This window comes from Ctenocephalides felis, unplaced genomic scaffold (genome assembly GCF_003426905.1).
Source record: "Ctenocephalides felis isolate EL2017-DRISC unplaced genomic scaffold, ASM342690v1 CF-g0.4_SCAFFOLD_01492, whole genome shotgun sequence".
NCBI lineage: Eukaryota > Metazoa > Arthropoda > Insecta > Siphonaptera > Pulicidae > Ctenocephalides > Ctenocephalides felis.
This window is the reverse complement of record NW_020537646.1, coordinates 7,246,531-7,273,150: the sequence shown is the minus strand read 5'-3', so window position 1 is coordinate 7,273,150 and position 26,620 is coordinate 7,246,531. Positions and strand designations below refer to the sequence as shown.

At 28.0% G+C, this 26,620-nt stretch overlaps 9 protein-coding genes across 9 annotated transcripts in view; 7 read left to right on the top strand and 2 right to left on the bottom strand.

Moving 5' to 3' along the window:
- LOC113369879 (kinase suppressor of Ras 2) overlaps positions 1-1,603 on the top strand; it is a 7,159-nt gene extending 5,556 nt beyond the window's left edge. The window contains exons 10-15 of the mRNA XM_026610484.1: positions 180-359; positions 429-614; positions 747-880; positions 946-1,083; positions 1,151-1,280; positions 1,451-1,603. Of these exons, the coding sequence (XP_026466269.1) occupies positions 180-359; positions 429-614; positions 747-880; positions 946-1,083; positions 1,151-1,280; positions 1,451-1,603 (921 nt within the window). The remainder of the gene's footprint in view (positions 1-179; positions 360-428; positions 615-746; positions 881-945; positions 1,084-1,150; positions 1,281-1,450) is intronic.
- Positions 1,604-3,628: 2,025 nt separating this feature from the next.
- On the bottom strand, positions 3,629-4,328 carry LOC113370328 (protein mago nashi). Its single transcript, XM_026610997.1, has one exon. It carries the CDS (start codon positions 4,159-4,161, stop codon positions 3,718-3,720), a length of 444 nt encoding a protein of 147 aa, XP_026466782.1. The 5' UTR covers positions 4,162-4,328; the 3' UTR covers positions 3,629-3,717.
- Positions 4,329-11,121: 6,793 nt separating this feature from the next.
- Positions 11,122-13,973, top strand: LOC113370060 (testis-specific serine/threonine-protein kinase 6-like). The gene is made up of 9 exons (XM_026610721.1): positions 11,122-11,263; positions 11,335-11,472; positions 11,688-11,773; positions 12,518-12,690; positions 12,773-12,937; positions 13,003-13,102; positions 13,162-13,269; positions 13,379-13,563; positions 13,819-13,973. The coding sequence occupies exons 2-9, from the start codon at positions 11,349-11,351 to the stop codon at positions 13,907-13,909; spliced, it is 1,032 nt and encodes a 343-aa protein (XP_026466506.1). The 5' UTR covers positions 11,122-11,263; positions 11,335-11,348; the 3' UTR covers positions 13,910-13,973.
- Positions 13,974-13,981: 8 nt separating this feature from the next.
- LOC113370062 (probable methylthioribulose-1-phosphate dehydratase) lies at positions 13,982-15,157 on the bottom strand (the record flags this gene model as incomplete). The annotated part of the gene is made up of 5 exons (XM_026610722.1): positions 13,982-14,199; positions 14,265-14,467; positions 14,603-14,756; positions 14,821-14,934; positions 15,081-15,157. Coding segments are annotated over 5 exons (645 nt in total), but the record flags the coding sequence as incomplete, so codon positions are not given.
- A 570-nt stretch (positions 15,158-15,727) lies between these two features.
- Positions 15,728-18,599, top strand: LOC113370631 (spindle assembly abnormal protein 6 homolog). The gene is made up of 12 exons (XM_026611322.1): positions 15,728-16,054; positions 16,122-16,285; positions 16,409-16,565; positions 16,631-16,816; positions 16,889-17,046; positions 17,106-17,334; positions 17,395-17,538; positions 17,598-17,805; positions 17,910-18,140; positions 18,200-18,265; positions 18,323-18,392; positions 18,462-18,599. The coding sequence occupies exons 1-12, from the start codon at positions 15,893-15,895 to the stop codon at positions 18,517-18,519; spliced, it is 1,833 nt and encodes a 610-aa protein (XP_026467107.1). The 5' UTR covers positions 15,728-15,892; the 3' UTR covers positions 18,520-18,599.
- Positions 18,600-18,981: 382 nt separating this feature from the next.
- Positions 18,982-26,620, top strand: part of LOC113370682 (mitotic spindle assembly checkpoint protein MAD2A-like) — a 10,448-nt gene continuing 2,809 nt past the window's right edge. The window contains exon 1 of the mRNA XM_026611375.1: positions 18,982-19,016. The gene's annotated coding sequence lies outside the window, so the exon portion shown is untranslated. The remainder of the gene's footprint in view (positions 19,017-26,620) is intronic.
- On the top strand, positions 18,988-20,595 carry LOC113370681 (mitotic spindle assembly checkpoint protein MAD2A-like). The gene is made up of 3 exons (XM_026611374.1): positions 18,988-19,137; positions 19,210-19,356; positions 20,096-20,595. The coding sequence occupies exons 1-3, from the start codon at positions 19,056-19,058 to the stop codon at positions 20,497-20,499; spliced, it is 633 nt and encodes a 210-aa protein (XP_026467159.1). The 5' UTR covers positions 18,988-19,055; the 3' UTR covers positions 20,500-20,595.
- LOC113370684 (ejaculatory bulb-specific protein 3-like) lies at positions 22,975-24,278 on the top strand. The gene is made up of 2 exons (XM_026611377.1): positions 22,975-23,170; positions 24,106-24,278. The coding sequence occupies exons 1-2, from the start codon at positions 22,975-22,977 to the stop codon at positions 24,276-24,278; spliced, it is 369 nt and encodes a 122-aa protein (XP_026467162.1).
- LOC113370418 (phospholipase A-2-activating protein-like) lies at positions 24,858-26,289 on the top strand. The gene is given in 7 exon segments (XM_026611083.1): positions 24,858-25,286; positions 25,289-25,656; positions 25,710-25,995; positions 25,998-26,057; positions 26,060-26,184; positions 26,186-26,222; positions 26,225-26,289. Coding segments are annotated over 7 exon segments (1,227 nt in total). The 5' UTR covers positions 24,858-25,000.

The following is a 26,620-nucleotide window of genomic DNA, read 5'->3' as shown; positions in this document are numbered from 1 at the left end:
CCCCCGTACGAGTAGATAGTGTTGACGGAGAAACTAATGCCGGAGAATTAAGATGGCCTAGGCAAAATAGCGTTAGTAACATATTTGTTTTTAGAATAGAGTTAATACAATCTGACAAAAATATTGTTATACTATAGAAAGATATTTAGTTTAATTAATTTGTGTAAATTTTCACACAGCTTTCTATGCGAGAATGGGATATACCTTATGACGAACTGCATCTGTCTGATGTTATTGGTAAAGGTAGATTTGGAACCGTTCACAGAGGAAATTGGCACGGTGATGTAGCTATCAAAGTGCTTGATACAACAATTGATTATGTGAATGAAAAAAAATCTTTGGATGCATTCAAATTAGAGGTGAAATTTTGAAAAATTTATTTGCTATTGATTTATTATTATGGAAATATTTATTTATATTATTTCTAGGTTTCAACGTTCCGCAAAACTCGACATGAAAATGTTGTGCTATTTATGGGTGCCTGCATGAAGCCTCCTCATTTGGCGATTGTAACTGCCTTGTGCAAAGGCATGACACTTTACACACACATACACTTGCGTAAAGATAAATTTAACATGAATAGAACTACACTGGTTGCACAACAGATAGCCCAGGTAAATATCATTATTATTTTTTTATCTTTGTATATTATATAACTTTTCTTAAGGCAAAATGGCATTTATAACTTATATTGTTCTTGTGTTGAATATCTATTATAGAAACTTTATTTTATTTTCTGCTTGTAGGGAATGGGATATTTACATGCTCGAGGTATTGTACATAAGGATTTGAAGAGTAAGAATATATTTTTGGAAAATGGTAAAGTTGTGATCACAGACTTTGGCCTATTCAGTGTTACTAAACTTTGTTATGGAAATAGGTAATACATTATACTTGAAATTAAATGCATTGTTTCATAAATATTAATTAAAAATGTTTTTTTAGCAAAAATGACAGTTTAGGAATACCGACTGGTTGGTTGTGTTATTTAGCCCCTGAAGTGATACGTAGTTTAAGAGCACATCAAAAATGTCATGAGAAGGAACTTCCTTTTACGCAGGCTTCAGATGTTTATGCATTCGGGTAATTTTAAATATGCTGATTTTGTTTTAGACAAGAGCAAAATCATAACTCATACTAATTATTCTAGAACTGTATGGTATGAATTATTGTGTGGGGAGTGGCCGTTCAAGGGACAACCACCAGAAGCAATAATATGGCAAGTTGGCCGAGGAATGAAACAAACCTTAGCCAATTTACAAGCATCACGTGATGTTAAGGTATGGTAATTTACTGTTGACTGAAGCTATAAATTTTTGTTACATTGGTTTGGTATTTACAATAAATTGAACTCAATTTTAAAATTCATTATAGCCATAATTTGAAAATCATAGTTTACAATACTGTTTTTTTTATAGATTTAAAATCTAATGTTATATCTTTACTTTAGGATATCTTGATGCATTGTTGGTCTTATCATTGTGGAAACAGACCAGATTTCACACAACTACTAAACACATTAGAAAAATTACCAAAGAAACGGTTAGCTAGAAGTCCTTCACATCCTGTGCATTTATCCCGATCAGCGGAGAGCGTTTTTTGAAGCAATCTTAGAAATCTATTGGCATATAATGTGATAAGTATCATGATTTTTAATTTTAAATGATAATATATGATACTATTATAAAGATGAATTGGGGAAAACATTATCATTGGGTTTTTAAAATAGATTAAATTTTGGTTTTAAATTACATTATATTGAAAATTTAGTAATGTTCAGAACAATAATAGTATAATCAAGATATTGCCTAAATAATTAAATTTTTAGAAAGTTTTATTAAAAAAACTTATATATATATATATATATATTAGAGTGGTCCTTAATATGGGCATTTTCGAATTTTCTTGCTCTCAAGGACTCAAATGGTTCCAAATTGACAAAAAAACAATTCCCTGAAAGTTTTTTAACTTTTAGATAGTGCACAATTCAATCCAAATTTTGTATGTAAATAGCATGAAAAAAATTTCAAAAATTTTAAAAATGCTTTTAGATATAATTTAGCAAACAAATGAATAAGTTTTATTCAAAATTTGTCGCTATGTTATACCTAAAAAAATTTTTTTTTAATTTTCAAAAATTTTTTCATGATATTTTCATACAAAGTTTAATTGAATTGCGCACTATCTAAAAGTTAGTATTAAGAGCTAAAACTTTCTGAGAATTGTTTTTTATCAATTTGGAACCATTTTAGCCCTTGGGAGCAAGGAAATTCGAAAATGCCCATATTAAGGACCACCCTAATATATTTATATATATATATATATATATATATATATAATATAATTCCCTCAAAATTTAAAACCAACCAATTTATTTTTATACCACTTAAAGGTTACAAAATGATAAAAAAGTAAACTTAATAAGTGTCTTAAATTTATTTTAATTTGGTCAATAAATAAAGCTTATGAATGAAATTTGCTGGCAAATGAAAATAATTCCATTCAAATAGAAATAAATCTTAATAAATAGAAAATAAAAAAAAATGGTTTATAGGTAAGCTTGTGCAAGTTCTAGAGCAGTCATTTAAGTCTTTCTAGACACATCGAAAATATAATTTAGGGAACCTACATTAAATTTAGTTGTTTTACAGAATCCAGATTCTAGTCAATAAAATAAGTTAAGTTTATTATTAAAAATTACATCTGAGGTAGCACAATAAATTTGAAATAAAATAATGAAATAATGTTGTAACAAGTTAATATTTATGTTAATGATATTGAATGAACAGAAAAAAGTTATCGAACACAAACATATGTGTGTGTGTATGTATGTGTATTTATATACGTATACATCAGCAAAATATATGTTAAAGCGAATACAAGTATATTTTTCTACAGTGTAAACTTTTATACTGCTCTACAAGTATTTTGTGTATTTCTTTATTTCAGTTAAAGCTGAACATAAGCAATATGTTACACACTCAGAATGTTTCCATAAGTCATGATAAATTGCATTTGTATGAGCTCTAAGTATTCAAATATTTATTTTAATTTATTTAACAACTTAGATTGGTAATTTTATTAGTATAAAGTATTATGTACATATTATCAACAGAATCTAGCTTTTCATATCACTGTAAAAAAACATTCCTTATCATAAATTAGAAAAATTCAAATTATTATTTTCTGTACTTAATTTTTAGTAATATTTAATATATCTTAGTTACATTAATATGTTTGGTTGTGCCAAAGTGCTGTATATATTGAGATCGAAATTGTAATTCATAATATTAAGCTAGTCAATATTCTTCAGTAAAATTGCGAGTTGTTTAACTTTTAAATTCGATTTAATGCTATATTATTTGTGTTATAGCACATATTGGTGCAAATATATTGTTAAGAGGATTTTTTTGTTTTATTTAAGACACTACAATTTGAGTCATACAAATATCCTAATGTTCTAGTTAAATGTAATAAAAAAAAAGGAACTAATTTATTTTTAGGTCATTTATAAAGCAATATTGATGTATTATTACTTATGAAGTGTATTTGAACCAAAAATGTTTAAAAGCTAACAGAACTAATGTGCTATTATCGAAATTGAAGTGAGATGATAAAGTAGAACTTGAAAATAAGTTTAATGAAATACTTTATTCAATACAATTTATTCTTATCCAATTGTTTACAGTAAATATTGTTTTATTCTTAGTTAATAAATTATATTGGTTTGATTTTAAAATGAAGACCAATTAATGAAAATACTAAACATTTCAAATCTTGTACTAAATAATAAAAGCATCTTAGTCCTTCTGGATCTCTTGATTGATTAACATCTACTAATGATCCAGTCTTAGAAGTAGTGAAGGATATGTGTTCATCACCAATGACAATTTCAAGTTCTTGTCTTCCTACACGATCAGGTTGAGGCCATTGAGAATCGTCTTCCTGCATTATTTCAGAATCATGTATTATTCTTTTCAGCTCTTCCATCACGCAGTTCCTGACATAAGCTTCTTTTCGAATCATTGTATCATTTTTGTAATTGGAATTGTTCGCATAACGCAGTTTTCCGTCCGGTCTAAACTCAAATTCAAGAAATTCGTGGCCGAATTTTCCTTTGTGTCCGATGTAATAACGGATATAAAAGTCGGTCGACGACATCTTATTGCCTACTATTAATGCGCTCTAGCCACTTATTATTTCACAGATCCAGTAACAAATAAATGACGATGGTATAAATGAATGTTTTATAAAATGGATAAATATTACACCGCCATAGGGACTATGCGTGTAATAGAGGGGATGACTCAGTCAGGTCGAAATGCGTAGGAACAGGAACTTGTTCGACATACGACATGTCACTTTTCAGTTCTGTTTTGCTCTGTGGTGCTCGTTGTCATTTTATTCTATGCTCTATGTTTAATTTCGGTTGTAAATATTTTTAAAATAAACCAACAGTCTGTTGTCTGAGACTTGGTTGAAAAGTTCATTGTGTAATAATATATATCCATATCATAAATTTAAATAGATTTAAAGTTAAGTGTGAAAAGTGTTGGGCATAATTCTAAACAAATATTTGTTAAATACATTTTCAATTTTTAATACATGAATTTGTTACTTTAAACGTCAGAATTGAATTATATTGTAGAAATGTCAAACTCAAACGTCAAAATTTTGTTGACAGTTGTTTTCAGGTTAAAAGTGTCTGTTGTGACAGGTTTATTTTCAAATGTGTTTTAAAAATGTTAATGAATTAAAGAAATGTCTAATAATTAAGTGAATAGCTCAGGTTTAGTTAATTTTTTCTTACTTTTTTAAAACTATTCAAAATAAGAAATATTTCAAAAGAGGAAAATACTTTTTTCATTGCTCAAACAAAAAGTGTGCACAAAATGTATACAAGGAAATAAGTTTTTGAATGTTTTCTTTGAAAACAAATATTAGTGTATTGATTTTTATACCAATAATAGTTAATATAAGTACAGTTGTTATTAATAATTCAATATCTACATCACAAATGGGTCAAAAAATATATATGCTCTTTGTAAGTAATGTTTTTTCTTTTGAATCATAAGTGCCATTTCTAACTAAATCAATTATATAATGTAATTGATAAAATACAAATCATTTGTTTGTCCAATGTTAATGAAATATTTAGGAAGTTTGCACAAAATTAAATTATCTATATTTTGTTAAGATTTGATACTTCTACAGTAACTCGATATACATTAAAATGTTAGTCAAAAGAAGAACAATGATTTTAGCAAGCTAACAGCTGTTCTATTCATGTTTTTATTAAATACATTTTACTAAATTTGAAATACTTTTGCATATTTTGATTAATTTTTAGTAATTTGCAATATGCGACATTTACATTTATATTTTTTACAGTTTGTAAATAACTTAGAAATTTTGTACCGGACACACTCATTTGTTTATTTTTGTATAAACTTGGTAAAATTAACTAGTATTTAGTATAAATTGTTTTATACACTTGGATATCAACAATTTGAATAATTTGTAGTTGAAATGCGAATAAGTATCAATATGTGAGGTCTTATCGAATAACTTGGAAATTTTGTTCTAGTCGAAACGCTGACCTTAATATTTTCCTAATTTTCAATATTTGGTTGTAGGAATTTTTTTCACATTTTGTCAAGTATTTTGAAAATTTTATTCGGGACACTTTCATTTGTTTATTTTAGTATAAACTAGAGAATTTTAAATATGTGCACTTAAATTTATTTACATTAGTAAAACCTAGATAAAATTTACTAAAATTGAGTTTAATAATTGGCTATAATTGATTTTGGATATTTTTTTTTATATTTTGTCAAATAACTTTAAAATGTTTTTCCAGGCATATTAGTAAAAAAATATATAAAATTCAGATTAATAAATTATAAACCATATTAAAACCATAGACTGATATTCACGCTTTTGTTTAAACTACTATTTATGGACTCAATATAGATAAATGATATCAAATTATTAGATTAATAAAAATGATTTATTATTCGGCTGTACTTACACATATTTAATGTTACTAATCTAGTATTAAGTAACATATAATACTATTTATGACGTATATCCTCAGAAGAAAATTTATTCTTATTACAGGTGCTTATGACTTATAAGAATGTCTTAAAAAGAACTTTACAACCTGGGTCTCCCCTATAGTAGAAGGAAAATATAATCGACAACTAATTGAACAAAGTCTTTTTGATGAAATGGACGAAATTATCCTGATTGATGAGCTTCAGGGCGTGTGCCATTGCAAAACAATATACATGTATATACATATATATATATATATATATATTTATATATGTATATATATATATATATACACATACACATACATTTATATATATATATATATATATATTATATATATATATTATATATGCATATATATTATGTCGATTTTTGTACTACTGACACTCAATAAATTTAATTATTTATCAATATATCTTATTTATTTACACAGTTAGAAAAATTATTGAATTCATTTTTTTTTTATATAAATGAGGTTCGAACTGGGGAACCTCGAATTGTTATTCTGGCCTAAACCGTATCTTTACGACCTCGGCCATTCGCACATTTGGCATACAACATTTTTAGGAAACTTATATCTTTCAGTTTGAAAATAACACTTTATATTTTTAAAAAAGACTACGGTTTTGTAGAACCAATTGGCCGAGATCGTTAAGTGACCACTACGGTTGCTCAGCGTGTCTCGGTTCGATTCCAGAAGAGGCACAAAAAATAGAATGTATAGTTTTTCATAGTTATCAAATATTAGTTCAAAATATTAAATTCAGGTGTCGCATTTCGACCTTGACACTTAGAATATTTCTGAAAAACTCAAGCTTCGCACTTGACTGTAAGAGAGGTACATAAAGCGAGAGATGACGATGGTACAGGAAGAACCACGGGAAAGAGAGGGGTAGAGGCAGATGATGAATAAGAGAGATGTGTATGATACATATTCTTTATTTAAATTCAATATTAATACAATATAGGAATAAAAATAACTTTTATCATCAATAACTCATATAGCCGAGTGGTTTAAGAGACCGCATACTCGGTGAAATCACTCTGGAGGCACAAGGTAAGACGGATCGAGCCCAACTGCAGGCAACGACGACGAACTCTGAAGCAGAAAAAATGGAGCAGTGCTGGTGACTGGCTGTTGGCAGGCGCGGTGGGTCCTGAAACGAACACACAAAGTGATGGTCAACCTGAGGTTCATGATGCGACAGGTCACACGCAGAGGGACACATTGCGGAAGATCCATGCCAAACCCGAAAATCTACCCAAAAATGACAACATGCGAAAAAAACAACAACAAAAAAGGAAAAAAATGTGAAAAAAAAGCGAAAAAAGGGGAAAAAAAAGGGAAAAAGGAGGAGGAGGAGGGAGAAGGGGAGGTGGAGGACCTAAAAAAAACCCCCCTAAGTCCCAGATCAATTTTTCTCTTTTCTGTTCAGCGTTGAAACTTTTTTATGTTTTTTAGTGTTCCCTCACACCAATTCCCAAAACCAACACTCGAATGAAATGAAGTCCACGTTGAAATTTTCACAACGAGAAAAAATTACTGGGACTTAGTTAAAATTTTTAACTTTGCCCCAATAAAATTTTCTCGTCGTGAAATATTCAATGTGAGCCTCATTCATTCGAATGTTGGCTTTGGGATAATACAGCATGCATAAATAACTCGTCTGTCTTAATTGAAAAGGTTTCAGAAAATTTGGACTTAGAAAAAAAAATTATCTGAAAGGACTTCGAAAAAAAAAAAATTATTCGAAAGAATTATAATCAGAAAATTTGGACTTAGAAAAAAAAATATCTGAAAGCACTTAGAAAAAAAAAAATTATTCGAAAGAATTATAATCAGAAAATTTGGACTTGAAAAAAAAAAAAATTATTCGAGAGAATTATTTAATTAATCAATGAAATGAAATGAAATGATATTAATCGAATCAAAATTATTTATATGACTTGATAAAACATGTGAAACCTTTGCAATTAATCGAGACAAAAACAAGTGTGGTTGACTTGAATAATAAACAAATTATTGGAAAAAGCCATCAAAGAAATTCAATAAAACTTGTAAAATGAAATAAACAAAAATGTTCAAAAACTGGAGCATTAAAAACTTCAAAACTGTTTAAAGCTGATTGCTATCCTTTAGAAATTGAGTTAAATAATTTTTACAATTTGAATCGAATAATAAACTTGTTAACAAAATTATGTTTTGTCTAATCATTCAAGTCAACTCTTCGAAACTTTGATTGCATGTCTTGATCAAAATTGTTTTTATCAATAAAAGAATAAAAATCTATCATTTAGCTATGCAGCAATATAATTGAATAAATTTAAAATAAAATTATGATGAAAAACTTTTAAAACCTGCATTATTCAACAATTTGGTAAGTCATATTGAGTATTGGAAATATTTTGATCAAAACCAGCAATCGTGTTATCCATAAATAAAAATGTACATGCTGTCAATATCGCTACAGGGAAAACACATGATTCTTGATACTGAAAATGCAATTTAAAAATTGTTTCCGTGGAATAATAAACAAGAGGTGTAATAGAAAAGCAACAAAGTAAATTTGTAATTTGTAATTTGTAATTTGTAACAAAATACCATCAATTTAGGAGTTACCTAAGGTGAAGTGCTAGGACCCCTTCAACAAATAAGTAATCGATGCATACAAAAAGCTGTATTGGTTAACTAATAATTTAGTAATAGAAATTTACTATATAAAAATTCTGAATTCAACACAAAGTAAGCTCATAGTGTTATTATAGAACAAAAAAATTTCAGATTGACTCTTTATGGAATAATAATAATGTAACTTTCAATATCTTTGATACATACGTGAAGTACAAACTTTATTGTTTAATATTGATTTAGAACATGTATAAAAGGCACTTGTATGAATAAATAAAAAAAAGACTGAATCAACATGTTTTCCCCATAACAAATTAAATAAGAACTTAAGTCTTTTACACATATGTCTGCCAAATTAATTTAAAATCTTTTATTCGCATAATAGTTGTTGTTGAAAAAACAAAAAATAGATTATATAAGTATACTAAGTAAAAAATGATATTGACTCAAATATTATGATATAAACAATATTTTCAGCAGATATATGTATAATTATATTAATAATGCACGAGCCAGAAAATATTCCACTAAAATATATACAAAATAAGAAATATTATTGTTACAAACATAAAAGGTAGCATGTAATACAAACTCGGTCAATAATTGTAAACTCCTTTCAGAAAATAAATTATAAGTAATATCTTTTTATTTTGAAATTGAAATTATAGTTTCACTAAAGATGACAAACAATATTGTGTTGAAGTAAAGATTTTCAAAATCATTTGACTGCTTTAAATTCAAAATTTACAAATAATCTCAAAAAAAAAAAAACGAGTGTTTTTAACGAAATATTAGTGATATGGATATATAAATTATTACAGATAAATAATTTTTGCTTCTCAATTTCATATAAAACCTTTTTTGGATACATTTTTTACTCTTTAGACTGGTACATAATCCATTTCTTTATAATTTTTCTAAATAATATGTAATAACCATCATTAATTAATGTTAGTCAATAGTTAAAAAAAACATAGTCTTTGACAGAATAAACCTGATGATGGAACGTATCTAGTTCCAAAACGTCGTTATTAAACATCTTCAAAAAACAAATTGTTTTTTATTATTAGTGTTACTGTTCGGAAAAAAAACAATCAATATACATATATAAGTTAAATATTGAATATTTAAAACAATATAGGTGCAACAGATATAATACGATAAATATCTGTATATAATTCCAGAAAAATATTCTTTGACTCGCTATGTATAAAACATGCTTTACACTTACATTGTTAGATATCCTCTGCAGCAGCTCCCAAAACACTAAGTCATTACTCGAACCACCTCTGGAGCATCTACCAGAAATCTCAAGTAGTCAACACAAAATCACTACTTTAGAACCACTACATTACTTTACTTTTTTATAAGTATATTTGACCTGTTGCAATAGTCCGAGTAAAGTCTTTACACAATACACGACACACGACTTATATTAAAGACTTTCGTGAATTTAGAATTCGATAATAACAGATATGTGTTGGAAGTACTTAAATGTAACCTACAAAAGCACATATATAAATTATACTATTGATAATTGCATGTATATAATTAAAGGATACATTGGCACTGTAAATACATGGTTTAATTATAAAACTGATTCAAAATGGAGACCCTGAAAGAGATACTTATCAAACTATTCAAGGTAGTATACTATACAAGGTACTACTCAAGTATATAATTAAAGGATACATTGGCACTGTAAATACATTGTTTAATTATAAAACTGTCTCAAAAAGGAGACCCTGAAAGAGATACTTATCAAACTATTCAAGGTACACCTAGGCACTTCCAAACATACCCATTTTTTGGCTTTTAATTAACGTTTTACGATAAATTTATTATATCAAATTGATCTACTAAATTAATTACACGTTTTGATGCATAAATTAATTAAAACTAATCAAAGATTTAATTAAAAAGTCTTAATTAACGCTAGCACATGGCACATGTTGAAAATTTCTTTGACAATTGAGGCGACTGAACTTAGCAACATGTGTCAAAAAGTCTGTGGCCACTTGTGCAATTTAAAGCGCGAAATTCAAATGGAAATTTAAAACATATTTGATATGAATATATACTTTAAAATAGCAAAGTCTTTAAATATGTCATAGAAAAAATTTTATATAAAAAATTGAAAAGAATATGTAAGAAATATGAATTACAGCAAATGTCTAACCTAAAAATGTACGTTTTACATTAAAACAAATATTAGTTGACTGCAAATTCAACTCATAAATGTGTCATCCGCCATATTTGTTGGTCGTCAAGTCAATCCGCTAGAAGTGAGCTTGCCCGTTCCCTATTCATTTTGTATGAAATGAAAGTTGTCTAGGGTGCAGACAATTATTTTATTTTCTAAGTCTAGGATGACCATGGTCATTTAAATTAACTTTTAAATATTTAATTTAACGATTTAATAAATTGAACAATCACTATAAAAGAGCCGATTTTTTTTAAAATGGGTGACTATATTTTAAAAAAGCTAAGAGACAAGGATACAAAGTTTTTAGAAAATTGGGATCCAGAGAAAAGCACTCGAGAAAAACGAAAATTATCTCGAAAAGTTTATAACACGTAGGTGTAAATTTTGATATTTATATTGGTTTCTATTGGTCCGCTAATTATTGAATTATATCACTCTTCAGGCGAAAAGCTGTATATGATTCAGAAGGTATTCATATTGATTCAGGTCTTGATATTTGTGATTGTTTTGATCAAGACTGTCCTGGTTGCCACATGGAATGTCCAAAATGTAAATCTCCCAAATGTGGACCAGACTGTAGGTATGTCGAGACTAACTTTTATTTACATAAAATTAATGTCTAAAATCTTATAATATTCCCTTGTGTCTAGATATATTTATATATATAAGGTGGTTAATTATTTTTTTACTAATGTGAGATTTTTTATTTTTTTTCAAACTTTTTAAGATAATGTGTTGTTTTAAAGTAGTTTATTTATGTATTATGCCATTGATTATGGTTTTTATTTGATATAGAGTCTTTCGTAAATGGATGTATGAGCAGCAAGAAATGGATGGAAGAGATGTTGTTGTTTATAATCCCCTTCTTAAGAAGAGTTAAAGTAAATATAAGTGTCTTTGTACTCTAATTATGTATTATTGTTGTAAGGCGCACTTTCAATTTACTAAATTAAATAAAATTTGTAAAATACTTGGGATATATTAACTTGAGATGAGTTGTATAACAATACTCAAACTGATTTATAGTCACTCATTAATAATTAATTCTTTAAGATTTCATCCACTACTAAGAATACAATATTCTGCTTTATCCAAAAAAGATACTGATGGACATGGATTTCTTTGATTATTATTGATGGGTATTTGAGTTTTTGCCTCGTATCACATCCAACTATATTTTGCTTCAAATTTCATATTTTAAAAAAATATGAAGAAATTAAGAGAGTATAATTAACTTGTATCATCAAATTTTTCTCATTGATTGATTTTGTTTATAAAACAAAAGTGTACTATGTCTATTTAAGACAGTAATAAATTATATCATGTAATATAGTCAAATTTTAATTTTTTTTAAATTAGTTGTACAGTTTATTGAAAAATTTGTTGTAAATAATTATTTAAATATTTTTAAATTAAATTTATCATTACTTTTATTGACAATGATGCTTACGTACAAATCTAAACAAAGATCCATTGATCAGGTATTTTATCTCAAATAGTTTTAGGGCTGGTAAATATTTTAATGCTTTATAATACTGAATCAAATAAAGCATATTTAAAAATAATAGTAATTTTTTTTAATGAGTTTATAGATCACTTAAACTTTATATATCATCTTTCTTCAGATCCATTCAGAGCTTTACAAGCTGGGTTATATATTAGGTAAAGGAATTGGTGAAGGATCTTATTGTAAAGTTAAAATTGCAATATCAAATAATAAGAAAGTGGCATGTAAAATTATAGAGAAAAAACGAGCCTCTCCAGATTTTGTTAACAAATTTCTACCCAGAGAACTTAGGTAAAAAATCTTTATTAAAAATCAATGAATTTTTGGATGTGACTTAAGCATCAGATAAATTTTAATGTTACTGCAATTATAGCATAGCTCGATCACTATCACATCCTCATATTGTATCTGTACTTGATGTCATTGACATTGGGCCTAGTGTCCTTATATTTATGGATTATTGTGCTCATGGTGATCTGTTGGAGCACATACGATCATATGGTGCTTTTTGTGAAAACAAAACCAGACATTTGTTTAGGTAAATTTATATAAAAATAACATTTTATCATTATGTTTATATCTTAACATCAATCTTTTTCCTAGGCAGATACTTTCAGCTGTTGCTTATCTTCATTCTTTAGATATTGCACATCGTGATCTAAAATGTGAGAACATCTTGCTTCACACATTAGACTACATCAAGGTTTGTTATTATTTGGTTTATCATGTTGGAAATTTATTTCATTACTAACCAATTAATAGATATCTGATTTTGGATTTGCTCGACGAGTTAGATCTGTAGAAGGGCATCGGTTATTAAGTGATACTTTCTGTGGTTCTGCTGCATATGCTGCACCAGAAATTTTACAGGTAAATACAATATTTTAGTTAACAAATATTTAAACAAAGTACTAGACTTGTATCAGGTGTTAAACTTTTATTATGAAAATGATTCAACTCAGTTTTTTTTATTTTTTAGGGTATTTCTTATAATCCAACGATGTATGATTCGTGGTCTATTGGCTGTGTATTATTTATTATGCTGACTGCAACAATGCCTTTTGATGATTCAAATGTTGCAGTGATGTTACGAGCACAACAAGAAGGGGCAATAGCTTTTCCTGTAGATATTAATTTAAGTTCTGGGGTTAGACGTCTTATAGTGTGAGTTATTTCATACATATATATATATATATATATATATATATATATCTACTAAATCATTATATATATATATATATATATATATATATACGAGTATATATATATATATATATATATATATATATATATATATATATATAGTCATATATAGATAGTCATGTTCATTTTGCTCATGAGCTCATGTCCATATGTCCATAATAGTTAATTATACAAATATGAATTAAAAATTAAAAAAATATATATATTTTGCTATAGACACTTATTAGAACCGGATGTAACACGGCGAGCTACTATATCTCAAGCTTACAAAAGTCCATGGATGAATAATTGTCAGAATAAAGTATAAAATTTTAATGTAAAATATGATATTGTGCAACTGTTTTCAATGTAATTAAACAAAGTCTATAATAATTGGCATCAATCTGTATTTGTATATTACTAGCATGATCTTATAAAAATCTATTTGTTTATATAGTTTCATGTATTACAAAATATTTATTTACAAGAATTCAAAGTGAGAAGTACTAGATAAGAATATATTAACATTCTGTTAATTGCTTGGGTTTAGATGTTGGTTCCAAACCCAATTTCCACATCTCTACGGCCAATGAAAACAAATAATCATAGCATTCAGTCCTGTATAAAGGTACCAATTAGTTATTTAATATATATAATCATATCTTCACATATATTTCCCTTACATTGCTTTTGTTCTTTGCCATGTATCACCCCAAACATATAGTCCATGCCTTCTAACTAACACTGCTGAAGTACCAGGATATTCATCCATAGCAGCTTTCAAGTATTCTTCAAGATCTTTTTCAAATGGTGTATTTTCAATAATAGGCACACACAATTCTTCATCATATCTTAAATTTCTTTTTAGTGAATAGCTATAAATACCCTAAAATCAATAAATATATTTTGTATCGATAGCAACTTCGTATGTTGTTTTAATGAACAAACTGGTTTAACAATATGAAATATGAAAATGATCATAAAACTTGGTGAGGTGAATTGAAATTCTATCAATGAATACCTTTATCATTTCTAAATGAGTGCATTTAAAAACTTTTCCAGGACATTTTAATGTAACTAAAACTGCAGCAGAAGAATGTGTATGTATTACAGCACCCGCATTATGGTTTCTGTATGCAAGCATAAATAATGGTGTACACTGGCTTTTAGTTAATCTGTATACAAATTTATGATTATATTATAAATAGTTTTATGAAAAATGTATGGTAATTGCGTTACTTTTTATTGACATCAGGCAAATGTAAGTCTACTCCATTAATATCCTGAATGAAAAGATCATCCGGTTTAATTCTTTCCTTTTGTACACCAGAAGGTGCAATGTAAATTTCATTCCTGCGCATAAAGAATTATAAGTGCCTCAAATGTTGTGAGTAAAAGATAAAGTTTCATAAAAGATTTGTTCAATGATTTAGATTGTTTTGAAACTTTCGGAACAAATCTTCTATGATATTTTGTATTATCATAATATGTATAGTGACCCTAGTTTTATGCTGATTCCACCACCAGTTCCAGTTACCCAGCCTAAATCATAAAATTGTTTGCATAGTTCCGGGATTAAATTTTAGGGTGCTCCTGTAAAAATTCATTATATATCGGAGTGTTCAAATGTAATCATTATTCAAATCTAAACATCATTACCGTATCCATATTATATAATCTCAATATTCAACAACTAAACAAAATTGATACAACAATCCAATTTAGATAATTGTATTTATTTGTTTAATTTGTTTTGATTTAAAGATTTTAAAGGTTATCAAAGTTCAAGCTGTAGGGTTTGCGCGCATGGGGGACATTTGTCGAACTTAAAATGATTGCATTTTTCATAAAGATGTGCTATGTACATAAGTATTTGAATAATTTGAATATACTTTGAATGAAAGAAGCAGAATACAATATAAAATAGAAAATACATTAAAATATAAAATTGATGCAAATTTATATTATTTTTAATCTAGGCTTATGAGCCATATATATATTGCAGGAACAGTAATCTAACACCGAATTCTTAGCAAGATATATTTCAAAATGGTAATGGCAATTTATTATTTTTTTTTTTTAGATTGAATGAACAAAATTGTGTTAATTTGAACAGCATATATTTATATTTTTTTTATTCGAACAGAATCTTAGCAGAATTCGGTCCCTAGTGAGCGAAGAACGGCATTAATTCAGCGCTACAGCGGTCTTACATCAAATCTTAGCATCATAGTTATCGAAATGACAGTTGCAGACCGTTTATTTTTAATGAATCATTAAATAATATTAATATTCTTGTTATGCGATAATAATGATCGAAATTTCAAACATGTTATGTGATAGACTTTTTAAAGATAGCAGTTCTACTAATAAATTTCATGAGGGCATTTATAAGATCTATTATAAATTACTTACTGAAGAAGGACATAAAGATGTCAAAATTTGCATTGACCATACAACTTGCACAACAATGGTATTATTTATATTGATATAAAAATTATTAGTTTTCTTATTGATTAAAAATTTATGTTATTTGCTAGAAATTATCAGTAATTGATGACCGTGATCCACGATTCATGTTTTCGTTGGATTTGAATAGAGAAGATTATTCTATTCTTCAAACACAGCAAAGCATTTTAGTACCGTTTGAATCGTTTCCTAAACAAGTAGTAAGATTACTTGAAGAATGTGCTCGAGGAGATATGTAAGTAAGAATAACATATGTTATAACTACCAATTAATCTAATAGGTTTAAATCATATGAGATATGAGTTAAATTAGTCATATTTATTACATCTACAATATTGAGATTTTATATTGGTTACAGGTTATTACAGTTATTACAAACAGGGCAGTTAGAATGGTGCCTACAATTTGTAGTGAGAAATGAGTTCAAAAGTTTAATACATTTACAATTGCTAATAGGACGTGCCTCAGACAGTGATTTAATTAATTTCATGTCGAACAAAATAAATCAATTGACTGTGGGTTAAATCATTTTCTAAACTTATTTATAGTGTAATGCATGCTAATATTTAATTTCTTATAGCATGATTTGAATAAGGCGCATCAAAGCCTACTAACGAAAGAAGACAATTATAGAAGGATATTAGATCAGCGTGATTTGGATTTACAAAATTTAAGAAAATGTGTGGAGTCTACAAAAATGGATTTGAAAAAGGCGGAAAGTGAACATAAAAAAGAATTAGCAGCTTCACTAGAACATGTTTCTAAGGTTTAGTTGGAACTAAGATTAACTGACTTTTGAATTGTTTAAATATTAATATTTTGCTTATTTTATGTTTAGGAAAGAGATAAATGGCAAAGAGAACAAGATAATAGATATGAATTGAAAATAAATGACCTTCAATCTGAAATACAAAGAAAAAAATCTGATTTTGATATGCTTAAATCAGAATTAAATTCAAAGTCTGATAAAATTTTTAGTTTAGAAATTACTATAAGGTAAAGTTTACCAATATTTTGTTACTAAAAATATGATTTTTTTTTTTTTTTTTTACTAGGGATCTCAATAATAGGGTCAAGAGTTTAGAACAAGAATTAAATTCTTCAAGATTGCAACAAAGCTCTTTACAAAATGATTTATCAAGATTTCAGAGAGAATTAAGTGAAAAGGAATCCCAAATTCAAAATCATAAAACTCGAATAGTGGGTTTAGAAAGAACACTTGTTATTAAAGATGAACAACTAAGCAAAGCAAATACTTCACTCACCTCGTGTCAGCAAAATATTGTAAGATATAAGTATAAAAACATTCTAAGATCTTTAATAATAACTCAATAAACTTTCAAGGCTGAAGCAGAAAGCAAAGTAACCGATTGCATGGTAAAACTTAATAATAAACGTGAAGCTTTGCATCAAACAAGTCAAGACTTATCCAAAGCTAATGAGATAATAACAAAACAAAATGAACAAATTGTGGCACTTAAAGAAAAAGTAACTTTTCAAATATTTACAATAACTATTATTTCTGTACTTATAATATCATTTCTTAGGTAAAATTTAGAACTGCAGTTGCATTTGAACAAGAAAAAGTAATTGATCAATTGCAAAGTCATAATGATAAGTTACAAGCAGAAAATAAAGATATGTCCATGCGTTTAAAAGAAATTTCAAATAAAAATACAGAATATTCTAAGGAACTTGATGATCTAAAAATAAAGTTATTAGATAAAGAGAAAACTATTGAATATAATAATACTAGTAAGTATAGTAATTTTATTATTACCATTATTAATAATTATATTCTCAAGTTACTAATTATATTTAGATAAGCTACCTTCATTCTGTCCATATTATAATTTCAGTGATTAATTGGATGCAGAAACGTATAAATGATACTAGTGATAGCACAATTCCTAATATGACAGCAAGATTTGGAAATACAGCTCTTAAAAATAATCCAAGCACTTCTTTCAAACCTTGTACACTCTTCCCTTTAAGGTCGACTGTGATACAAGGAGAAAGAGAAAATGGGTCAACAAGTAGAAACATTGGTGAATTGAGCCCGGACCTTCTTCTTCCTGATGATATAAATGGTATATAATATTTGACAATATGGTATAAAATATAATCTATTTTTTTGCATGTGTTACAGAAAAAGTAAAGCCCAGTAATGTTACTGAACCTAAACCTATGACCCTACAGAGCCGACTTAATACAGGTAAATTTTATTTCAATATTATCTTTTAACAACATAATGTTTTTTAAATTGTTGCAGATAGAAGTGCCAAAACTGTTACTACCATTACTACTAATACTAACAGAACCAAAGCAAGCAAGACACAGAGGTATAAATCATTCAGATTATATTATTTGGAATATTATTATTTAATAATAATGGTTTGTTTTTGTTTTAGGAAAACATCAGGAAAACCATTTTCTACTCCCTCGAATTATTTTAATGATGTTACATAGTTCGTATATATTATTTTATAATTTGTAAATATCTCAAATGTATGCAATTGTTTTCAAATATATTTTTAACATGATTATTTGTACAATCTAATTTTATTGCATTTTGCACTTAACTTTGGTTTGAGAAAGCTTAACTTTGTAAAAGTACTATTCTCTATATAATAATGAATATTTACCTTATCCAAAGAAGACTTTTGTGCAATGTTTTTATTTGTAAGTAATGCAAACGGAAAAATTCAAACTGAACATGAATTTTTAGCATATGGTTATCACACAACGTCAAAAAAACGACGTACCAACATTCAGAGACGAAAGACCCTGTGTAATACACGCCAAACTGATTCCTATACAGTGCACTAAATCGATAGTATCGATATATGTCAAATAGTGATTTATTCCTGACTTCATTCCGTTATGTCAGCTTATATATTTCATACATTTTGTCAAAAATGGCGGTTTGTCATTAAAACTGGAGAGGACGATTTTAGATTCTTTAGATTTTACTTAGTTTTAACTTTTGTAAATTAATTTTTATTATGGCTGCCTGTGAAACAAAAGAGCAAACCAAGAATAGTATCACATTGAAAGGCTCAGCTAAAATTATTGTAGAGTATTTAGGTAAATGTATATAGTAGTGTTATAACGATTTTTTTTTGCTGTTTTGCTTCGAAAACTGGATTTTCATTTCAGAATTTGGAATCAACAATATTTTATTTATACGAGGTATTTATCCACCTGAGTCCTTTAAGCCTGTACAACAGTATGGCTTGTCAATTCTAATGTCTCAAGATGAAAAAATACAAGAATTTATTAAGGCTGTTATGGGTCAAACCAGAGGTATTTATCTAACATGATTGTTATGCTAGATTTGATGTGATATTTCTGAATGCATTCAATATTACGTTATATTTATTCCTCCTATTTAATTACTCATAATAATCTATAACTTCATAAAACTATGAGGTAAAGTCTGGATTGCCCAAATTGAAGGTTCTCATCAATTATCTTCTTGAACATTGATCATGCAAGCGTTCAGACCTATTCCATGAGCGAATACTTCATTTAACCAATAAAATGACACTGTTCGGCAGTGCTATTAGATATTACTTGAGCATTTAGGAATGTTTTGCATCTGATTTTCTACATGAACTTTAATGTTTAATATAACTACTATTCATGTTATTTATATTTTGCCTAGAAAATAAAATTTTATGTCTGTATAAATAACGTGGATCCTCTCTAAATAGCCCAGGAAAACTTACTGTATAGTTTATCAGGTGGCAACATGATATGTGCATCTTTGCATTCAATAAAATCTTAATATCAATTTATACTTTACTTAATGAATGTGTGAAAGTGAGTATTAAGATCATAGTGTCAACATTTTGCGTTTCAGATATGTTTTGTATCAGAATAAGACTCAACATTGAGTTCAGATTTCAAATTTAACTGATAGATTCATAACAGAAATTAAGTTTGAGTTTAGTACAAAAGTCATTATTGGTAACAGATCAGCGTTTGGATTTTTCAAATTGCTACTTCATTTTACCTAAAATTCCTATTTTTTGTTCTGCAGATTGGTTAGCACAAGATAAAGTAAATAAAATTACAATGATAATCAAAAATGTTGCTGCAGATGAGACTTTAGAAAAGTGGGACTTTGTTGTTGAGAGTGAAAATGCTGATAAAGAAAATGTAGATGATATGAATAGAGTTGCAACAAAAGATTTAAAAGTTATTCAGAAAGAAATTCGCGATGTTATGCTACAAATTTCAGCAACTGTTTCATATTTACCACTGTTGGATTGCATTTGCTCTTTTGATGTTTTGATTCACACTAAAGCAGATTGTGATGTTCCAAAAGAATGGAGTGAGACTAAGGCTGTTGTTATTCAAAACGAGCAAGAAGTTCCCTTCCGATCATTCTCTACTGGGCTACATAAATTAAGCACTGTTGTTCATTATAAATTAGACTTATGAGTCTTAATCAAGTTTTGTATGATATTTAGTTTTATAAATCTCTTTTTAATGCTTATTACATTATTTATATATAATTTTAATAAACATAATTTTATTCCGAAAGCATATGTTTTCAATTTTTCATATATAAATGATAGTTTAAAATAAAATAAATTATGTAGATTTTCCAATCAGAATGCGATTGATTTTAGCGAACTCAATTCTTTAAAATTAACTTCATTTTAATTACACAGCTTATAATAAAAAACGAAAACATTTTCAAACTACAATATGTTTACACAATCTACAATTTGTTTGGACAAACATGTTCAGGCTAACTACAAATATATATATATATATATATATATATATATATATATATGTATATATATATATATATATATTAGAGAATATATTTAGACGAACTATGCCCCTTTAAGAAAATCTACTCCACTTTGAGGCAATTTATATAAACAGCATTTTATGATCATCTACATTTTGAAATAAGAAAATATTTTGGTTTAAAATGATGATAATAAAGACACCATTATAAAAATATATATTAATTACACCATATCCAATACATTTTCATTATTTATAGTAAACATTCTTGTTGTAATGATTTGTTTGCCTGTAAGGTCTAATTAACCTTGCTTACAAAACGAAAAGTAACTAATATAATAAAGAAGCAATTTAAAATTGTAATTAATTAGCCATTTAAAATATCTCAGAATGTTGAACAACTTTCAATGGAATATTTTTAAACTACACAGGAAAATAGTATGCACTTCACCAGCCTTTAGATCATCTTTAGATACAAATTGAAATTTTATTTGTTATAGAAAAAAATATATTATTGTTAGTAGATTAAAAAAACAAAGTCGGTATATATATACATAAATTTAATTAATAATAATTTCAAATCAACATATGCTGCAGGGTAATATTTGTCCAATATTGTTCCCCGTGCGATTTATGAAAAACAACCAATAATAAAAATCTAAGAATATTTATTTCATTTGAAATAATGCAAGAATACACAAAATCTAAACTCAGAATAATCTTCATTAAAGAAATTTATCAAAGCAATTGCTACTGATATCTCTATAATTCAGGATTCTTATGAAAAGTTTTTTTAACCGTACGTTTGAAAATTTTTTATTATTGATTTTTGGAATTGTATTCTAAAATGACTTTTATGTTGTACAATTGCTTCGGATTTATATTGTTTATATTTTTCGTTTAACTATGCCAGTTAGTTTTGTTTATATATGATGAAACAAAATGTATTTCACGACCGTTGCAATTATTTCTCAATAAAATTATTAATAAAATTACGAAAAATATAACGGAAAATATAAAATTTGGATTGTTTTAGTTTTGCAGATTTTTTTTTTATCAATTAAATAATTTTGTTACATCATTAGAATTTCTTGACTCAGTAGCAGTAGTCTTTTGTACACGTTTATTTTATAAAAAACGTTTTTTTTTGAAAATGAAAATTCAGGAACAGAAACAGTAATGCTATAAAAACAGAAAAAAAACTTAATTTGAGTCATAAACAAATATAAAGTGCATGGTGTATATGGCATCATGCCCTAAGGCAAATTGCTAGAACTTCCCGTACCGTAATGAAATGTTCTGGGAATATTAAATGTTTTAATCTAATATTTTTAGAAATTATATAAATTGAATTGCAAAGTTGAAAATATTTATCTAGAAAGTATATTAGAACTTAAGTCAGAATTACAATTAAAATCTGAATTATTTTCGATATACAAAAAATTTTTTAAAAAAATGAAACAATTTTTTTTCTCAAAAGCAATTATTTTGTTAAAACAAGCAGAAAGTTTTTTGAATCATTCAAATCAGACGCTAGTTCTCGCAGAAACTACTATTTTTTGCATATTTAGCTCTGTATCTCCGAAACCGCTGGACCTGCCTTTGCCAAAACTAATCAGCACATCTCCTTATCAATCAAAGGAATCAAAAGTTTTTTGAACCATTCAAATTGGTTGATCCGTTCGCCCAAAAACGTGGACGAAAAATTGTATCCATACATACAATATATAATATAGTCTTAATATATATTACATGAAGCTTAAAAATGCTTATAGATCTTTTTTTTTACTAAAATGCCTGATTGGGCCTTTTTGTATGCAATGTTTGTAAACAAATTTTGTTGCTAAACCAATTTTCAGTATACCTACAATATGTTGCGTTTATTGTTTATTTCTTATAATCGGTCAAGTCGATTTTCAAATAAACAATATAAATATATTGAGAAAACGTTTAAAATATTTCAAAGTAGGTCTTGAGCTCGTATTTGTATGTGCTGAGCTTGCATTTACATACACATGTGATATTGCTGAGTCGCGGGAGTGCTGACATATATAAATACAGGAACTTATTGTCTGGTCTGGTAGTTCTCGATTTCGAAAACTGGGGATCGTTTGAATAAAGATTTTCGGAACTTGTTAACAATTTGTTTTAATTATGAAGAGTTATTTGTGCATTTGTTTAGTAGTGGCTTTAGTAGCAGTAGTTGCTTCTTTGCCTCAGAACCGATATACATCCAAATATGATAATATTGATGTCGATAAAATTTTGGGAAATGAACGTATATTGACCAGTTACATCAAGTGCTTGCAGGATAAGGGTGCTTGCACCGCCGAAGGAAGGGAACTAAAAGGTAAACTAATGAATAATTTGAATAATTTTCATACTTTCATAATTAAAATGATGAGCTTGATTTGTTAATATATTGTATTGCGCTCTGAACATATAATTTCAAGTAGAAACTTCAATGTTTCCAAAATTATGTTACTTATTTTTGATGCTGTAGGGTGTATGCTAGTTATATCCATTCATCGATATTTTTTTGTCAGGTATATTGCACTTTTTGAAAAATAACCAGAAAACTATTTCTTCCAAAAAGTCTTAGTCTTCTTGTTCGGAACTCATTTAAATAATATGTGTTATATGCTTCCGTTTCCATATAGGTATATGAACACTTATACCTTAAAAGTCGGAGAGAGTAGAGATGTTATGAAACATATTATTTAATATGTTATGATAAAAATTGTATGGCAATGTTGTAACTGCTTTCACTACTTCACAATCTCTTTGTCAATTCATGTTGTGCTTACCTTCGGCCACGCCATTCACTTCCACTTGCAACATACATATAAAAATAATATATATATATATATATATATATATATATATATATATTATATATATATGTATATATATAAATATTAATTATTTGAACTGATTTTCCAATATTCAAACTTAACTAGAACAAAAAAATATTAGGAGATTGGAAAAAATGTCTAATTCAATTGTAAAAGTGCTCAAAAATACAGATATTTTTATTTACTGGAGCCATTGAAAACCTGCCCATAGTATGATAAAAACATTCTACATTCTGATTGATTATTAATAAAATTATACTGAAAACATCGAATAATAGTAAAGAAAGTATTATTATCGCTTTTGTTAACTTTACATGATCATAAACAATGGTTATTACCATTTTTTAATATATTATCACTGATGTTTCTATTAAGTGTGAACTTTAAATTTTAAATCATAACTGATTTAACGGATTTTATTTTCAAACAGCCATGCTTCCGGATGCTCTGGAAAATAACTGTGCCAAATGCAATGAGAAACAAAAGCAAGTTTCTGAGAAAGTCATTAAACATTTGCAAACTCATAGAAGCAAAGATTGGAATGATCTCCTGAACAAATATGATCCTCAAGGAAGATTTCGCGCTCGTTACACCAAGGCTTAAGTGATTATACGATTTATTATTATTTCTAAATAATTTGTACAACGAGATATAATTTATTATTTCTGTATTTATTATTTGTCATAATTATTTAATTTGTTTTATTATTTATGTTCATTTATTGCATTTTTTATATTATTCACATCTATGAACATTTTGTGTATTGGCATTATTGTATGTTATTGTATTATGTATTGTTTTTTGATTAAAAAAATGATTTTTTATATTAATTTTAAATTCTCATTCATACATGTTTCAGTTCGAAAATACTATCAAACAAAATGTTTTAATATAATATTTATAAATATTAAGCCAAGCATTCGTACCGGCCGGTTTAAAGTAGCAACATGGATGTTGCCATATGAAAACCTAAGAATATATGTTATATATTGCCTGGGGGTAATGATTTTCTGTAATTAGTTTATAAAATATTTAAAATTGTTTATCGGTAAATTATTAAACTACTTATGTGTAAAGTTTAATAAAATTGTAGGTGCCATCTTGCAATATTATTTGACAGTTACGTTTAGTTCTATGTTTCAACAAAATGACACTTTAGAGTCAGTTTTAACAAAAGTGGCCAGTCACTTCAGTGATTTAATAAGAAATTTAATACCACTGTTAATTAGGACTTCGATAGAATTTATATAAAACTACTTACTACTACTTATAGTGTTTTAATATTTTAGTATTTATTTTATAACCTAAAATAATTTGTTAATATAATGGATGGAAGAGACTTTAAGCTTAGTACTGAATTGCTTGGACATTCGGCTGATGTTCGTTCAATAGCTATTAATGAAAAGAATGTTATTGTTTCTGGATCTCGTGATAAAAGTGTAAAAGTTTGGGAGCCTGATGAACAAATCCCTAACTATGTTAATACTCATTCATTATCTCACCATTCTAGTTATGTTTCTGCAGTGGCCTTTCTTGGAAAAAATACGAATAGTTATCAACAAATTGTGAGTGGTGGTAATGACAATACAATTCGTATTTACAATGAAGATACACAGAAGCGCTAGTTTTAAAAGGTCACACAGGTGCTGTTTGTTGTTTAGCAGCCGGTCCATCAACAAATACATTACTAAGCGGAAGTTGGGATAGTACTGGTCGCTTTTGGACATTACATGATGATGGGACTTATTCTTATATTGAACTAAAAGGACACTCTGCAGCAGTTTGGGCTATTGCTGCCCTCCTAGGTGGTGAAGGGTTGTTAGTTACTGGTTCAGCGGATAAGTCAATAATTGTTTGGTCAAGTAAAGGTGAACGAATGGCAACTCTTGAAGGCCATACAGACTGTGTACGAGGTTTGGCTCCATTGCCAGAACGTACTCTACTAAGTTGTGCCAATGATGCAACAATACGATATTTGGATGCAACTGGACAATGCAAAAAAATATATGATGGCCACAATCATTATATTTACAGCATATCAGTACATCTCAATTTTGGAGTTTTTGCTACTGCGGAGAAGGTGGTCAAATTAGACTTTGGAAAATTGACTCATCCAGTGATGAAACAAATTATACAGATGAAATAAACCTACCTGCTCAATCAGCATGGGCAGTTGCTTTTCTGAGTAATGGGGATTTAGTAACAGGTTCTAGTGATGGTGCAGTTAGAATATTTTCAAGAGATCCTCAACGCCAAGCCTCTGAAGATGCACAAAATGTATTCAATGCACAAGTACAATCCAGACAAGAAGCTGCTAGTCAACACTGGGGAGAGTTAAGGTCACTGATCTTCCTGGACCAGAAGCATTAATGAGACCTGGTAAAGTGAGGGACAAACACGGTTGATAAGGGAAACAAGTGGTGTTTGCTGCTATCAATGGGACAAAGGACAATGGACAAAAGTAGGTGATGTTATGGGAGCTGTTGGTGATAATCCTGAACCCCCAGGAGCAAAAAAGTCATGAAGGAAAAGAATATGATTATGTATTTTGGTGGATGTGGAGGATGGAGCACCTGCATTGAAATTACCATACAATAGAGGAGAAGATCCTTGATAGTTGCACAAACTTTTTTCATAAAAATAATCTACCTCAAGCTTATCTGAACAAGTAGCTAATTTCATAGTAGCTAATTTCATAATTACAAATAGTCGGGATCCAAATGAAGTACCTAGGAGCACTGGGTATTCAGATCCTTTTACTGGAGGCTCTCGTTATGTACCTGGTTCAGCTTCAGCATCAAATTTTCCACAAAATACAGGCGCTGCTGATCCTTTTACAGGAAGTTCAGCTTATACTACGAATGCAGCTACTCGTACATCAAGTAGTACAAGTGTCCATCCTGCAACCACTAATGCTTATATACTTTTGACAGCTATGTAACATT

What these genes read in the sequence shown, in the direction of transcription:
- LOC113370060 (XM_026610721.1), top strand. Translation starts at nt 11,349, where the DNA reads ATGATTCAGAAGGTATTCATATTGATTCAGGTCTTGATATTTGTGATT. An exon ending in AAAACCAGACATTTGTTTAG is followed by an intron (nt 12,938 to 13,002) that starts GTAAATTTATAT and finishes TCTTTTTCCTAG; the next exon opens with GCAGATACTTTCAGCTGTTG. An exon ending in CTGCACCAGAAATTTTACAG is followed by an intron (nt 13,270 to 13,378) that starts GTAAATACAATA and finishes TTTATTTTTTAG; the next exon opens with GGTATTTCTTATAATCCAAC.
- LOC113370631 (XM_026611322.1), top strand. Translation starts at nt 15,893, where the DNA reads ATGATCGAAATTTCAAACATGTTATGTGATAGACTTTTTAAAGATAGC. An exon ending in CACTAGAACATGTTTCTAAG is followed by an intron (nt 16,817 to 16,888) that starts GTTTAGTTGGAA and finishes TTTTATGTTTAG; the next exon opens with GAAAGAGATAAATGGCAAAG. An exon ending in TCTTCCTGATGATATAAATG is followed by an intron (nt 18,141 to 18,199) that starts GTATATAATATT and finishes CATGTGTTACAG; the next exon opens with AAAAAGTAAAGCCCAGTAAT.
- LOC113370681 (XM_026611374.1), top strand. Translation starts at nt 19,056, where the DNA reads ATGGCTGCCTGTGAAACAAAAGAGCAAACCAAGAATAGTATCACATTG. An exon ending in AATTATTGTAGAGTATTTAG is followed by an intron (nt 19,138 to 19,209) that starts GTAAATGTATAT and finishes TTTTCATTTCAG; the next exon opens with AATTTGGAATCAACAATATT. An exon ending in TGTTATGGGTCAAACCAGAG is followed by an intron (nt 19,357 to 20,095) that starts GTATTTATCTAA and finishes TTTGTTCTGCAG; the next exon opens with ATTGGTTAGCACAAGATAAA.
- LOC113370684 (XM_026611377.1), top strand. Translation starts at nt 22,975, where the DNA reads ATGAAGAGTTATTTGTGCATTTGTTTAGTAGTGGCTTTAGTAGCAGTA. An exon ending in CGAAGGAAGGGAACTAAAAG is followed by an intron (nt 23,171 to 24,105) that starts GTAAACTAATGA and finishes ATTTTCAAACAG; the next exon opens with CCATGCTTCCGGATGCTCTG.
- LOC113370328 (XM_026610997.1), bottom strand. Translation starts at nt 4,161, where the DNA reads ATGTCGTCGACCGACTTTTATATCCGTTATTACATCGGACACAAAGGA.